This window comes from Sus scrofa, chromosome 1 (assembly GCF_000003025.6).
Source record: "Sus scrofa isolate TJ Tabasco breed Duroc chromosome 1, Sscrofa11.1, whole genome shotgun sequence".
In the NCBI taxonomy this organism is placed as follows: domain Eukaryota; kingdom Metazoa; phylum Chordata; class Mammalia; order Artiodactyla; family Suidae; genus Sus; species Sus scrofa.
This window is the reverse complement of record NC_010443.5, coordinates 236571023-236584121: the sequence shown is the minus strand read 5'-3', so window position 1 is coordinate 236584121 and position 13099 is coordinate 236571023. Positions and strand designations below refer to the sequence as shown.

The 13099-nt window shown below is 46.7% G+C and overlaps 1 protein-coding gene across 13 annotated transcripts in view; it reads right to left on the bottom strand.

Moving 5' to 3' along the window:
- Positions 487–13099, bottom strand: part of TMEM8B (transmembrane protein 8B) — a 32877-nt gene continuing 20264 nt past the window's right edge. For 11 of the 13 annotated variants that reach the window (XM_021065841.1, XM_021065890.1, XM_021065876.1 and 8 more), the window contains 3 exons: positions 1881–2027; positions 1629–1745; positions 487–1393 (listed from right to left, as the gene is read on the bottom strand). In XM_021065841.1, the coding sequence (XP_020921500.1) occupies positions 1058–1393; positions 1629–1745; positions 1881–2027 (600 nt within the window). In that variant the 3' untranslated portion in view covers positions 487–1057. The remainder of the gene's footprint in view (positions 1394–1628; positions 1746–1880; positions 2028–13099) is intronic. The other 2 variants (XM_021065820.1, XM_005660230.3) reach the window with 1 other exon arrangement.

Here is a 13099-nt window from a genome sequence, read left to right as displayed (position 1 = left end):
TGACCAGAGAGAACGCCCACCCAACGTCTCTGTGTTATGTAAGACCTTCGGGACTCAGCTGTGACCTTTGTGGAAAAAGAAGAAATCCCAAATTGACAAAAAACATTATGGTTTTGGCACTCAGGCAAATGGGGACTCAAAATAGAAGTTATACTCTTGTGATAGATATTTCTCGCACATCTGAGATTTGTACCTTGTAGTCCAATTTGCTGAGTCTTCAGCTTCCTTCGCTGCTTGGTATGGGCACCACAAGGGAGGTCTGTCTCATCAATTTAAATCATCTCAGCACGTACACACACACACACACACACACATTCTCACAACTCCCACTCCTGGCTGCTGCAGGCTGACAGGCAGGCCAAAAGCCTCAGCCAGTAGCTCCAGCAGCTCAAGGCAGCCGGGCTCTGTCACCCCTGCCAATGTCCTCAGGGTCCCTTTTTCCCTCCCCTCCCCACACCTTTGCCCCCAGGGAAAAATGGCAGCACAGAACCAGCAAATACTTCATTGGAGACACACCAGACTCCTCCTGCATCGTCTCAGGATCCCAGCCGCCCCAGCTCCAGGCCCAGCCTCGCCTGCCCTGCAATCCCCTCACAGCACAGCCCAAATGATGCCTCTGGGAAGATACCAAGGCCAGAGCTGCTGGCTGCTAGGAAGATCTGAAGACTCGGCTTCCCCAAGATGGACTTCATTTCCTGAAGAACGATGCCATGTCCTGAGAGGCATTTATCTCCCTGGGAAGGAATCCATGTTCTCAGGGGGCCCCACATGCCTGGGAAAGGGCTCCACACCCCTGAGAGGGACTGCTTGGTCCTGAGGGGGCTCTGTGGCCCCACCCAGGCTCCAGTCTTCAAGATGCAGCAGGACTCCAGGCCCTCAGGAAGTATGCCAGGTCCTTGCAAGAGTTCCACGTCCTTAAGAAAGACTCCATGTCCGCAAGAAACACCACTTGTCTCTTACCCCTGGGAGGGCTCCATGCTCCCAGGAAGACCTCCAGGAAGGGCTCTCCTCCCCTAGGAAGGGTTTAAGTCCCCCAGGGGCCAGCCCAAAGCCCCTCTCAGCTGGCACAGATGCTGCTGACCGTGGCCCCTCCTGGGCCCACAAGGCCCAGCTCCTCCTGCTCGTTGATGCACAGCTGGTAACCGCAGCCCCGGGCCCGGGCTCCAGATGGGACCCGGTGATCAGTCTTGGCACGCGGGGGCAGCAAGAAGCCCACACTGCCGGCAATGAGCATATGCCAAATGCTGTGAATGTAGAAGTAGTTGTCTCGGGTCTCCACAAAAGCATATAGCAGGACGGCACTGCCCGCAATGAGGCTGCCCGGGCACAGGTAGAAGAGCCAGCGGCGCCATGTGGGTGGGTAGCAGTGCCGACGGCGGACGCTGCGGACTGTCTGGGGGAGGCAGAGAAGTGGGGCTCAGGAACATGAGGCCCTGGAACCCAAGCCAGAGCTGCCCACTCTCAGGCTCCCCCTGAGCATGGTCATGACCTGAAGGCTCCTGCCAAGACTGGAGTGGAGCGCTGCAGGCAGCAGAGTGAGGACAACAGGGTCAAGCCCACCTTAAACCAGGAACCGGACACCCAGGTCCTGCTAGGCCCTCCACTCCCCCCAGTCCTGCCAACCTTACCCAGGCTGTAGCCAAGATCCCCAGGGCGAAGAGACTGGGTCCAAGCAGGTTCCAGAGTCCATGCCGGTCAAGCTGCAGAGCCATGGACAGCAGCATGGCCCCCAGCAAGTACAGCACCTAGAGAACGAGGACCCGAGGGGATGGGCCAGGATCGGGGGAGGCACTTGGCCATGCCCCCGGGAGAGGTCGGGCGGGGATTCAAGAGGACTTTGGCTGTGGTTGTCTGTCCCCCAGGGCCCACTCTGGACTGACCTGCTTGACCACAGGCTGCAAACGAGCCATGGCAATGACAGTGACCCACACGGACATTAAGGAGCCCAGGAAATCACAGAACTGCAGCACATCGTAATCCATGATGCAGAAAACCACAATGCCTGGCTGGTCACAGGCATGGTAGAACTGGAGGAACAAAGGACAGGCATTCAGAGAACCTGAGGCAGAGGTTCAGGTCTACAAAACTGGAGAAAGAAGCCACAAGAAGGGTGTGCTGCTGTGAGAAGAGAGGTCAGAGGGCACAGACTGAGCAGAATTAGGAAATGCCCAATTCCCCACTCCTGAGAACAGGGTAGGCTGCCTGAGGGTTTTTTGTGTGTGTGTTGGGTTTTGACCACATCCATGGCACGTGGAAGTTCCAGGCCAGGAATTGAACCTGCGCCACAGCAGTGACCAGAGATGCTGTAGTGACAAAACTGGATCCTTAACCCACTGTGCCACCAGGGAACTCCCTGTTTTTTAAGCTGTGTCTGGCATCCCTGAGCTTCAAACTCACCCTTCTAATCTTCCTGCTTCTGGAAAGAGCTCCAAGTCAGGTGAACCAGGTCTCTCAAGTCACGGCCAATCCTTGCCTGTATCTCCTTATGCCCACGTGGGTCCTATACTTTCTCCCTGGTCCAAGCTCTGGGGCTGGACTCTGGCCTCTTGGCCAACCAGACCCCAAGCCTCCCCTGTGTCCCAGTCTCCCTGGATAGTTCAGACCCTCAGTTATGCATCACCTTCAGGCTTTCCATTAGTGAGCCCTCTGCATCCCCTCCCATCTAAAGCCAGTAGGGGTGAGGGGTATAGCTGGGGAGGCGCACAGTAAGCAAAAATGCAGTCCCTAAGACCATGAAGAAGAGCATGGTAGAGTTCTCCGTTGTGGCCCAGCAGAAACAAATCGACTAGTGTCCATGAGGACACGGGTTCAATCCCTGGCCATGCTCAGTGGGTTAAGAATCTGGCATAGCTGTGAGCTGTGGTCATAGACACAGCTCAGATCCCAAGTTGCTGTGGCTGTGGCACAGGCCCAGCAGCCACAGCTCTGATTCAACCCCTAGCCCGGGAACTTCCATATGCTGGGGGTGTAGTCCTAAAAAGTAAAAAATGAAAAACTGTGTTGGAAATACAATTTAAAAAAAAATAAGAAGAGCATGGCACTTTACACCTGTGGGAAGAACATGGGAAAGGGACAGTGTGTACCTACCCACACCATGGGAACACAGTAAAGAAGAGGGCATTGAGGAGCTTAAAAGGGGGTGCAAGGGACACAAGTGGAACTGGAACAAGCTATGCTGGGCACCCCAATTAAGGAGCCAAGGTCTGGAGTTCCCATGGTAGCTCAGTGTTTAATGAATCCGACAAGGAACGATGAGGTTGTGGGTTTGATCCCTGGCCTTCCTCAGTGGGTTAAGGATCCGGTGTTGCCATGAGCTGTGGTGTAGGTCGCAGATGCGGCTCGAATCCCGCGTTGCTGTGGCTCTGGCATAGGCCAGTGGCTCCAGCTCTGATTAGACCCCTAGCCTGGGAACCTCCATATGCCGCAGAAGCGGCCCAAGAAACGGCAAAAAGAAAAAGAAAAAAAAAAAAAAAAAGGAACCAAGGTCTGCCCTCAGCCCTTGGGTCTGTGGTCCCAGCCCCTGTGCCCCTCTGGATGAGGCTATCATGGCCTTGGCAGCTTGCATTCCCTTACTATGAAAAGAGTTACCCAGGGATGCAGTTCCTGCTGTGGTACAGCAAAAACGAATCTGACTAGTAACCATGGGTTGCAGGTTTGATCCCTGGCCTTGCTCAGTGGGTTAAGGATCCACTGTTGCCGTGAGCTGTGGTGTAGGTCGCAGACACATCTCGGATCCTGAGTTGCTGTGGCTGTAGCATAGGCTGGCAGCTGTAGCTCCAATTCAACCCCGAGCCTGAGAACCTCCACATGCTTTGGGTGCACCCCTAAAAAGCAAAAAAAAAAAAAAAAAAAAGTTACCCAGAGATAACCCGAGTTCAAATTTGTTTTGTCTTGGAATATTTTGCTGTTGCCTTTCTCTGAACTTCTGTGTAGAATTTATGTATTTATGTAATGTGAGTACTTCTGGATGCCCAACACTAAGACCATGTTTGGTTTTAAGAATATCGTTGGTGCAAAGATGCAAGAACATGTCTCTCCCTGTGCCATGAGCCCTGTGAGCACCCCCAAAGAAGAGACTGGGTGAAACCTCTGAAGACAGACAGCTCTGACCAAGAGCAAGCAACACCCCTCCCACCTCCTGATATTGTTGTTGCTCCGTGTCAGAAAGAATGGGTTGTTACGGTGATGGAAGCAGGGTTAAGAAAAAAATTATAGGAGTTCCCGTTGTGGCTCAGTGGTTAACGAATCTGACTAGGAACTGTGAGGTTTCAGGTTTAATCCCTGGCCTTGCTCAGTGGGTTATGGATCCAGCGTTGCCGTGAGCTGTGGTATAGGTCCCAGATGCAGCTCGGATCTGGTGTTGCTGTGGCATAGGCTGTCAGCTATAGCTCCAATTAGACCCCTAGCCTGGGAACCTCCATATGTCACAGGTGCAGCCCTAGAAGAGACAAGAAGAAGAAGAGACAAAAAGAAGAGGAAGAAGAAGGAGACGAAGACGAAGAAGAAGAAAATTACAAAGCTATAAAGGGAAAGAAAAAGGTTTTGACCTATATAAACTTGACCAAAAATATACCCACTGGAGCTGGGCTTGAGACCCGCCAGAAGATTTTAGGGGAATCAAAAGAATCTCTTAGGAATCTGTGAACCACTCTGTTTGACCTCTGTCTCCTGCACTCTAGCCCAGGTCCTCTGGGATCCATGGCTATTGACGGCATCTCTTCCCAGCAGAAACAACTCAACCGTAGTGGCCAGGGTGGGTTGAAATGCATCAGTCTGAACTGAAGCTGAGGCAGGACAGCTAAGTGTTGTGCCATTTGAAGGTGGCCTTTGAAGTGGCTGGATCACTGAACAGAGGAATCTTTTAGGCACTACTTTCAGCCCACGTCAGTTTCTTCATCATACTATTAAGGGCAACCCTAAGTCACAAGGGTTCTGAGCCCAAAAGAGAGGCAACCCTTAGAAACCTGGGGGGACAGGTATCCAGACATCAAGAACCACAGTTCTGGGTGTGGAGACGGGAGAAGGAAATCCAGTTGCAGGCAGGAAGAGAGAGAGTTGTTCACAAGTCATTCACTCACTGGCAGCAGTGGGGTCTTGGTAACTTCTGGGGAGAATGGAAATGTGAGGACCTAGTCTCCTGTTTGAGTGAGTTAAGAGCTGAGAATGAGAAGGTTGGAGGTGAGGTCAGGAAGAAGAGTCCAGGAAAAAAGGAGTGTCATTATATCCCAAATTCTTATCACAAACCATGACACCCCAACCTCATTCAAACAGCAACCCCGCTTAGGAAAAAGTGGGTGGGAAATTGAAGCGGGTCTGTCAAGAAAACTGACAGAAGCCAGCCCAGATGCAGAGCTCACACCAACAGAATGGGAAAACAGACTCAAAAGTTTAGCCTCAAGAGACAAAGGATGAGAAAGAAATTGCTAATGTTTCTTTTGATCTTGCTGAAGATTTCATCCAGTTATTCAAATTGCAAAACGTATCACTTCAACAGAGGGGAACCAGTTAATAATATAACAACGGGGAGAAGCTAAGAGTTTAAAAAAAGAAAAACAAATGAAAAAGAAAACTTAGGAATGTAAATTAACGATGGGAAACCTCGGGCTTGAGTCCCTCAAATTTGAAACTGCAGGTCTTAAACTTGAGCACCTGTCATCTTTCCTTTCCTCCACTTCGGAGGTAGAGAATGTTGTCTCTTCAGGAATGATCATGTTTTAAGTGAATATCCCAGGCTTTAGAGAGGGTTTATAAGTCTAGGGGCATGAATCCCTCTTATATACCATTAAACTGAGAAAATGAATTCTTACTGGGAAACTCTGAGAGACTTTGCATGTGGCTCTACATTAGCATTAGAATTAATGTCTGAATATGCCTTGAAGTTTTATTTTTCGATGCTTTCTATGTGATTAATTGGGCGCTAATCTGTTTCCTAAACAAATCGATATTTTGGTCTTTTTTCTATTTCTCTACCTCTAAGACCAGGTATAAATACTACAGCTCACTAAATTATCCAATACTGTCTTACGGTTTGGATTTTATTTGAAAGCATCTAATTTTACACTTTAAGTTTCACCAAACACTTGTTCCATATGCCTGATGTTCAGGTATATAGAAGGAAATGCCCAAATATTTCTGGAAGAGGGACTTGTAATAAATCCTTCAGTCTCAGATAATAGAGGATGTATATCAGCAAAGCTGGATCACCTAATGCTGAAGACACATCTAAGAAAATGATTTATTGAAGGCTATTTCCTCCTAGAAATTTCTGCCCTGAAAAAAAGAATAGGGAATAAGGCAGAGATGTCTCTTGAGTGGAAAGGTTTTGGGGGAAATCATCTCTCTAATGTTCTATGACTGGTTATTCTCCAACTACATTGAAAGGTCAAAGGGATTGTTTAAGGTTGTAGAAAACCCACTGGGCTAGAGTCAAATTAAAACTGCAGTGTGAGGTGGACATATAGTCAATCAATCTACAACAAAGGAGGCAAGAATATACAATGGAGAAAAGAGAGGCTCTCCAGTAAGTGGTGCTGGGAAAACTGGACAGCCACATGTAAAAGAATGAAATCAGAACACTCGCAAACACCATACACAAAAATAAACTCAAAATGGATTAAAGACCTAAACATAAGGCTAGATACTATAAACTCAGAGGAAAACATAGGCAGAACACTTCCTTTTTTTTTTCCCCGCTTTTTAGAGCTGCACCCTAAAAAGCACATGGGGCCAAGGCATATTGAGTTTCTCAGACTAGGAGTCTAATAGGAGCTGCAGCTACCAGTCTACGCCAGTTATAGCAACTTGGGATCAGAGCTGTGTCTGAGACCTACACCATAGCTCATGGCAATGCTGGATCTTTAACCCACTGAGCAAGGCCATGGATTGAACCCACGTTCTCATGGATACTAGTTAGGTTCATTACTGCAGAACACTCTTTGACATATACTGCAGCAATATCTTTTATTTATTTATTTATTTATTTTGTCTTTTTGCCATTTCTTGGGCCACTCCTGCAGCATATGGAGGCTCCCAGGCTAGGGGTCGAATTGGAGCCATAGCCACGGGCCTACATCAGAGCCACAGCAACGCAGGATCCGAGCCGCGTCTGCAACCTACACCACAGCTAACGGCAATGCCGGATCCTTAAGCCACTGAGCAAGGCCAGGGATCGAACCTGCAACCTCATGGTTCCTAGTCGGATTCATTAACCACTGAGCCACGACAGGAACTCCAGCAATATCTTTTTTGATCCATCCATCTCTTAGCATAATGAAAATAAACAAAAACAAACCTATGAGACCTACTTAAACTTAAAAGCTTTTGCATAACAAGGGAAACCATTACAAAAAATAAAAACCCATGGAGTGGGAGAAAATCTTTGCAAATGAAGTGACCAACGAGGGATTAATCTCTAAAATATACCATCTGGAGTTCCCATCGTGGCGCAGTGGTTAACGAATCCGACTAGGAACCATGAGGTTGCGGGTTCAGTCCCTGCCCTTGCTCGGTGGGTTAACCATCCGGCGTTGCCGTGAGCTGTGGTGTAGGTTGCAGACGCGGCTCGGATCCGGCATTGCTGTGGCTCTGGCGTAGGCCGGTGGCTACAGCTCCGATTCGACCCCTAGCCTGGGAACCTCCATATGCCGTGGGAGTGGCCCAAGAAATAGCAGATGGCCAAAAAGCACACGAAAAGATGCTCAACATCAATAATTATCGGAGACCTGCAAGTCAAAACTACAATGAGGTATCATCTCACACTAGTCAAAACGGCCAACACCAAAAAGTCTACAAACAATAGGAGTTCCTGTCATGGCACAGTGGAAACAAATCTAAGAACCATGAGGTTGCAGGTTCGATCCCTGGCCTTGCTCGGCAGGTTAAGGATTTGGTGTTACTGTGAGCCGTGGTGTAGGTCCCAGACACGGCTCAGGTCTGATGTGGCTCTGGCTGTGGCTGTGGCAGGCAGCTATAGCTGCAATTGGACCCTTAGCCTGGGAACCTCCATATGCCACAGGAGTGGCCCTAAAAAGCAAAAAAAAAAAAAAAAAAGGCTACAAACAATAAATGCTGGAGAGGGTGTGGAGAAAAGGGAACCCTCCTATACTACTGGTGGGAATGCATATTAGACAACCACTATGGAGAAGAGTATGGAAGTTCCTTTAAAAACTCAATAGAGAACTACCACATGATCCCACAATCCTACTCCTGGGCATCTATCCAGAGAAAATGAAATTCGAAAAGATGCATGCACCCCAATGTTCACTGCAGCACTGTTTACAACAGCTGAGACATAGAAGCAACCTAGATGCCCATCGACAAACGAATGGATAAAGAAGATGTGGTACACATGTACAATGGAAGATTACTAGCAGTAAAGAACAAAATAATGCCATTTGCAGCAACATGGAAGGACCTAGAAATTATCATTCTAAGTGAAGTAAGTCAGATGGAGGAAGACAAATGCCATATGAGAGCACTAATATGTGGAATCCAATAAAAAATGATATAAAAGAGGAGTTCCTGTTGTGGCGCAGTGGTTAACGAATCCGATTAGGAACCAGGAGGTTGCGGGTTCAGTCCCTGCCCTTGCTCGGTGGGTTAACCATCCGGCGTTGCCGTGAGCTGTGGTGTAGGTTGCAGACGCGGCTCGGATCCCGCGTTGCTGTGGCTCTGGTGTAGGCTGGTGGCTACAGCTCCGATTCGACCCCTAGCCTGGGAACCTCCATGTGCCGAGGGAGCGGCCCAAGAAATAGCAACAACAACAACAACAACAAAAGACAAAAGACAAAAAAAAAAATGATACAAAAGAACTCATTCACAAAAGAAACAAACTCAGATTTCAAGACCAAATTTAGGATTACTAGAGCGGAAATGTTGAGGGGAGGGATAAATTAGGAGGGTGGGATTAACATATACACACCACTATACATAAAATAATTAACAAGGACCTACTGTACAGCACCAAAAAATCTACTCAGTATTCTGTGACATCCTATTTAGGAAAAGAATCTGAGAAAGAATGGGTATATGTGTATGTATAACTGATTCACTTTGCTGTACACCTGAAACTAATATTGCAAGTCCACTATACTCCAATACCATTTTTTTAAAACCTGCAGTGTGTGGAATTCTCATTGAGGCTCAGAGGTAATGCACCCAACTAGTATCCATGAGGATGCAGGTCCAATTCCCTGGCCCCACTAAGTGGGTTAAAGATCCAACATTGCCAAGAGCTGTGGTTTAGGTTGCAGACATGCCTCGGATCTGGCATTGCTGTGGCTGTGGCTGGCAGCTGCAACCCCTAGCCTGGGAACTTCCATATGCCGTGGGTATGAGCCTAAAAAGAGAAGAAGAAGAAAAAAAAAAAAAAAAGCCTGCAGGGGAGGTGAACAACATGATCTACATTGCACCAATCCCGACCTAGTTACTGTCATCGCTGAATGTCCAAAAATGCCATCAGTAAGTCCATCACTAACTCCCTCACAAGGCACAGTTTGCTGGGGAAACCAGCCAAGGACCTATGGCAGCTTCTTTAACTGAAATTCCTCAACCTGGCAGAGAGAGCATCTTATCATCACATAGTCTAGGTATATATTTGTCTCTGCTGCTTGCAAGCCGTCAGCTGCTTTATTATTCATGGAGCAGAATCCATTAGCCATTGCCATGGCACCTATTCATCACCGTCTCTAACCAGGAGACACAATTTATAGTAGACAAAGTAAAGCAAATTGCTCACCACCCTAGATTTCACCAGTGTAACCATTTACCCATCACCTAGAAGCAACTGGCTCAACAGAATACTGGAATGGGCTACTGAAGGCTGAGTTACTTATACTGGTACCTGGGTGACTCTATCCTGAAAGTCTCTTACATGTTTGGCACACAGTATGTACTAAAAAAGTTTTAATTATCTTATATTTTATGCCATATATTCATGAGAGAATATTCCCACAGTAATAAACTTCCCCCATGCAAAACAATACATATAAACTATGTATCTAAATTTATACATAGAGAGAGCAGTATTATTGTCTCTCTGTAGATTGTGAACTAATTTTTAGATTAGTATTCCTTTTGTCATTAGCAATAAAAGGAAGTGGTAGAAATAACACAGGTTGAGAAATTTAAGAAATTCAGACTACAAACTGTCTTCTACTAGTATAATCTATTTTAACTTGATATGTTCCTCAGCTTTGGACATTATTTACAAGATAATTTTGGAAAATTACCCTAAATTGTTTTCTTTCGTGGAATTTTATATTTTTATAACTACATAGTTCATTGATGCTCCAAAGCAGAGTCTTCAGGCACAACAGAATTTAAAACCAGAGATGCAAATATACTCTCCATGCAAATACTGGAATATTAGCACTCAAGAAAGAATGAGATTTTTGCCTAGGGTTACTGAGAATTACTTGCAATGGTCTGAGGAATAGAAGAGGTAATGAGGAGGTGGGCTGGCAGCCAGGATCTCAGCCATCAGCAAGGAAGGCTGCAGGGCCCCACAATGTCAGCTCTGTCTGGGTCCTTGGGGATCCAATTATGAGGATTCCTGCAGCACTTCGAAGGATAGGTGGCTTCAATTGTATGGTCAGAGATGCACAACTACAATACTGCATATATTTTCTCTGAGATTTCTTGTGTTTGGTTTGGTTATATTTTCTGATCTTTTGATTGGCTCTTCTTTTAAGAATTTGAAAACTACTAAACTAAGGTTATAAGTGTCTCTATATACTCCAGGACTTCTGAGAAAGTGAGGTCAAGTTAGAAATATATCAATGTGCACTCACTGCCCAGGTGCAAGGGGACCATTACAGCAGCAATTACATGAGAGGGATCTGGAGTCAGGCTGAGTGAGAAGTTTGGTTCTACCACTCACCTCAGGCCTTAGGAAAAGTATTTAAACTTTCTTCATCTTTAAAAAAAAAAGAGAGAGAGAGAGGAGGAGTTCCCATCATGGCTCAGTGGTAAACGAATCTGACTGGGAACCGTGAGGTTGCAGGTTCAATCCCTGGCCTAGCTCAGTGGGTTAAGGATCCGGCATTGCTGTGAGCTGTGGTGTAGGCCAACGGCTACAGCTCCGATCAGACCCCTAGCCTGGGAACCTCCATTTGCCGAGGGAGCGGCCCTAAAAAAGGCAAAAAGGCAAATAAATAAATAAATAGAGTTCCCATAGTGGCTCAGTGGAAACAAATCTGACTAGCATCCATGAGGATGCAGGTTCCATCCCTGGCCTTGCTCAGTGGGTTAAAGATCTGGCGTTGCCCTGAGCTATGATTTAGGTTGTGGACATGGCTCAGGTCCTGCAGTGCTGTGATTGTGGCGTAGGCCAGAGGCTACAGCTCTGATTCAACCCCTAGCCTGGGAATCTACATATGCTGCAGGTATGGCCCTAAAAAGACCAAAAAATAAAAATAAACATATAAAATAAAGTATCTAAAAAGATATAATAATGGCAATACCTATCTATTATTATAGTGTTAAAAGGATGATTCACTGAGCTGGGTCTGACACACAGCATGTATGTTTTGCTATTTTTCAGTTATTGTGACCTGAGCTGTTCAACTATATACAAATCAAGTGCTGGATTTGTGGCCTGTTTTGCTTTGTTTTTAACATATTTTATATATTTACACTTTGCATTTTATTTATTTATATATATATATATATATTTTTTTTTTTTTTTTTTTTTTTTGCTTTTTAGGGCCACACATGCGGCATATAGACGTTCCAGGCAAGGTGTCAAACTGGAGCTGTAGCTGCCACCCTACACCACAGCCACAGCAATGCAGGATCTGAGCTGCGTCTGCAACCTATATCACAGCTCACAGCAACATCAGATCCTTAACACACTGACCAAAGCCAAGGTCTGAACCCGCATCCTCACGGATACTGGTTGGATTTGTTACTGCTGAACCACAATGGGAACTCCCACAACTTGCATTTTAAACTCCTGAAGAACAAAGCTTCCGTCTGCTCCCAGGCTCTGGAGAGGAACAGACATACTACTCCCAGGTGTAGACTATCCGGAATTTGAAGACAGGGAAGAAGATTGTCACCTACTGTGCAGGTGCTAATGCCTGCAATATGACCAGTGGGTGCTTAAATGGAGACTGCTTAGGAATGAAATAAGTGTAAACTAAATAAAGAAGGGGAGAGAAGGACAACAGAGAAGCAGCCTGGGAAAACTGGATCACACGTAGCTCTCCACTTTCACGCATGTGTGAAATGAACAGCAGTTAGAGCAGGACTTCAGGCAACACCTCAGAGACAGTATCTTCTCCTTGATCATTTGCTTATTGCCTTAAGCGGAAGCGCTGTATGTGGAAATCAAGGAGGCCACAGCAACTGAATGGGGAGATACCTTTTCACACCATGAGAAAGAACATGCTAAGGATGCAGAAATGCCCAGTACAATGGCAAGCATGAGCACAGCATAGCTGCCCTTACTCAGGAAGGAACATGATGAAAGCAAGGACTCCCCATGTAGAGATGTGGGTAAAAATGTAGAGTTCCTGCCTCCGTGCAGAGGAGAACATGGTGAAGGGGTAAATACAATTCCACATTGCAGGACAAGGTTTCTTGGCCAGTGAATTGAGGTAAAGTTCCCCTCGGCCCTTAGGGTAGGCGGGCAGGATATAGGATTTTTTCTTTTTCTTTTCTTTTTTTTTTTTTTTTTTATGGCTGCACCCGCAGCATATGGAGGTTCCCAAGCTAGGGATCCAATCAGAACTGTAGCTGCCGGCTTACACCACAGCCATGCCAGATATGAGTTGCGTCTGCGACCTACACCACAGCTCACTGCAACACCGGATCCTTAACCCACTAAGTGAGGCCAGGGATCGAACCTGCGTTTCATGGATGCTAGTCAGATTCGTCTCCGCTGAGCCACAATGGGAACTCTACTGTTTGTTATCTTAGGTTGCAAACAGCCTTTTTCATTTATCCCAAAGTGCCTTAGAAAAATTACCATGATGTATGCATGCCGTGATATGAAAAGGTGGGGAAGCCCTGCTGCAGAAGACACTGTGAAGAGGAGACATCCTCACACCACGAAGGTGTGGACATCTCCCAAACCAGGAGGCCGGGGTGAAGAATG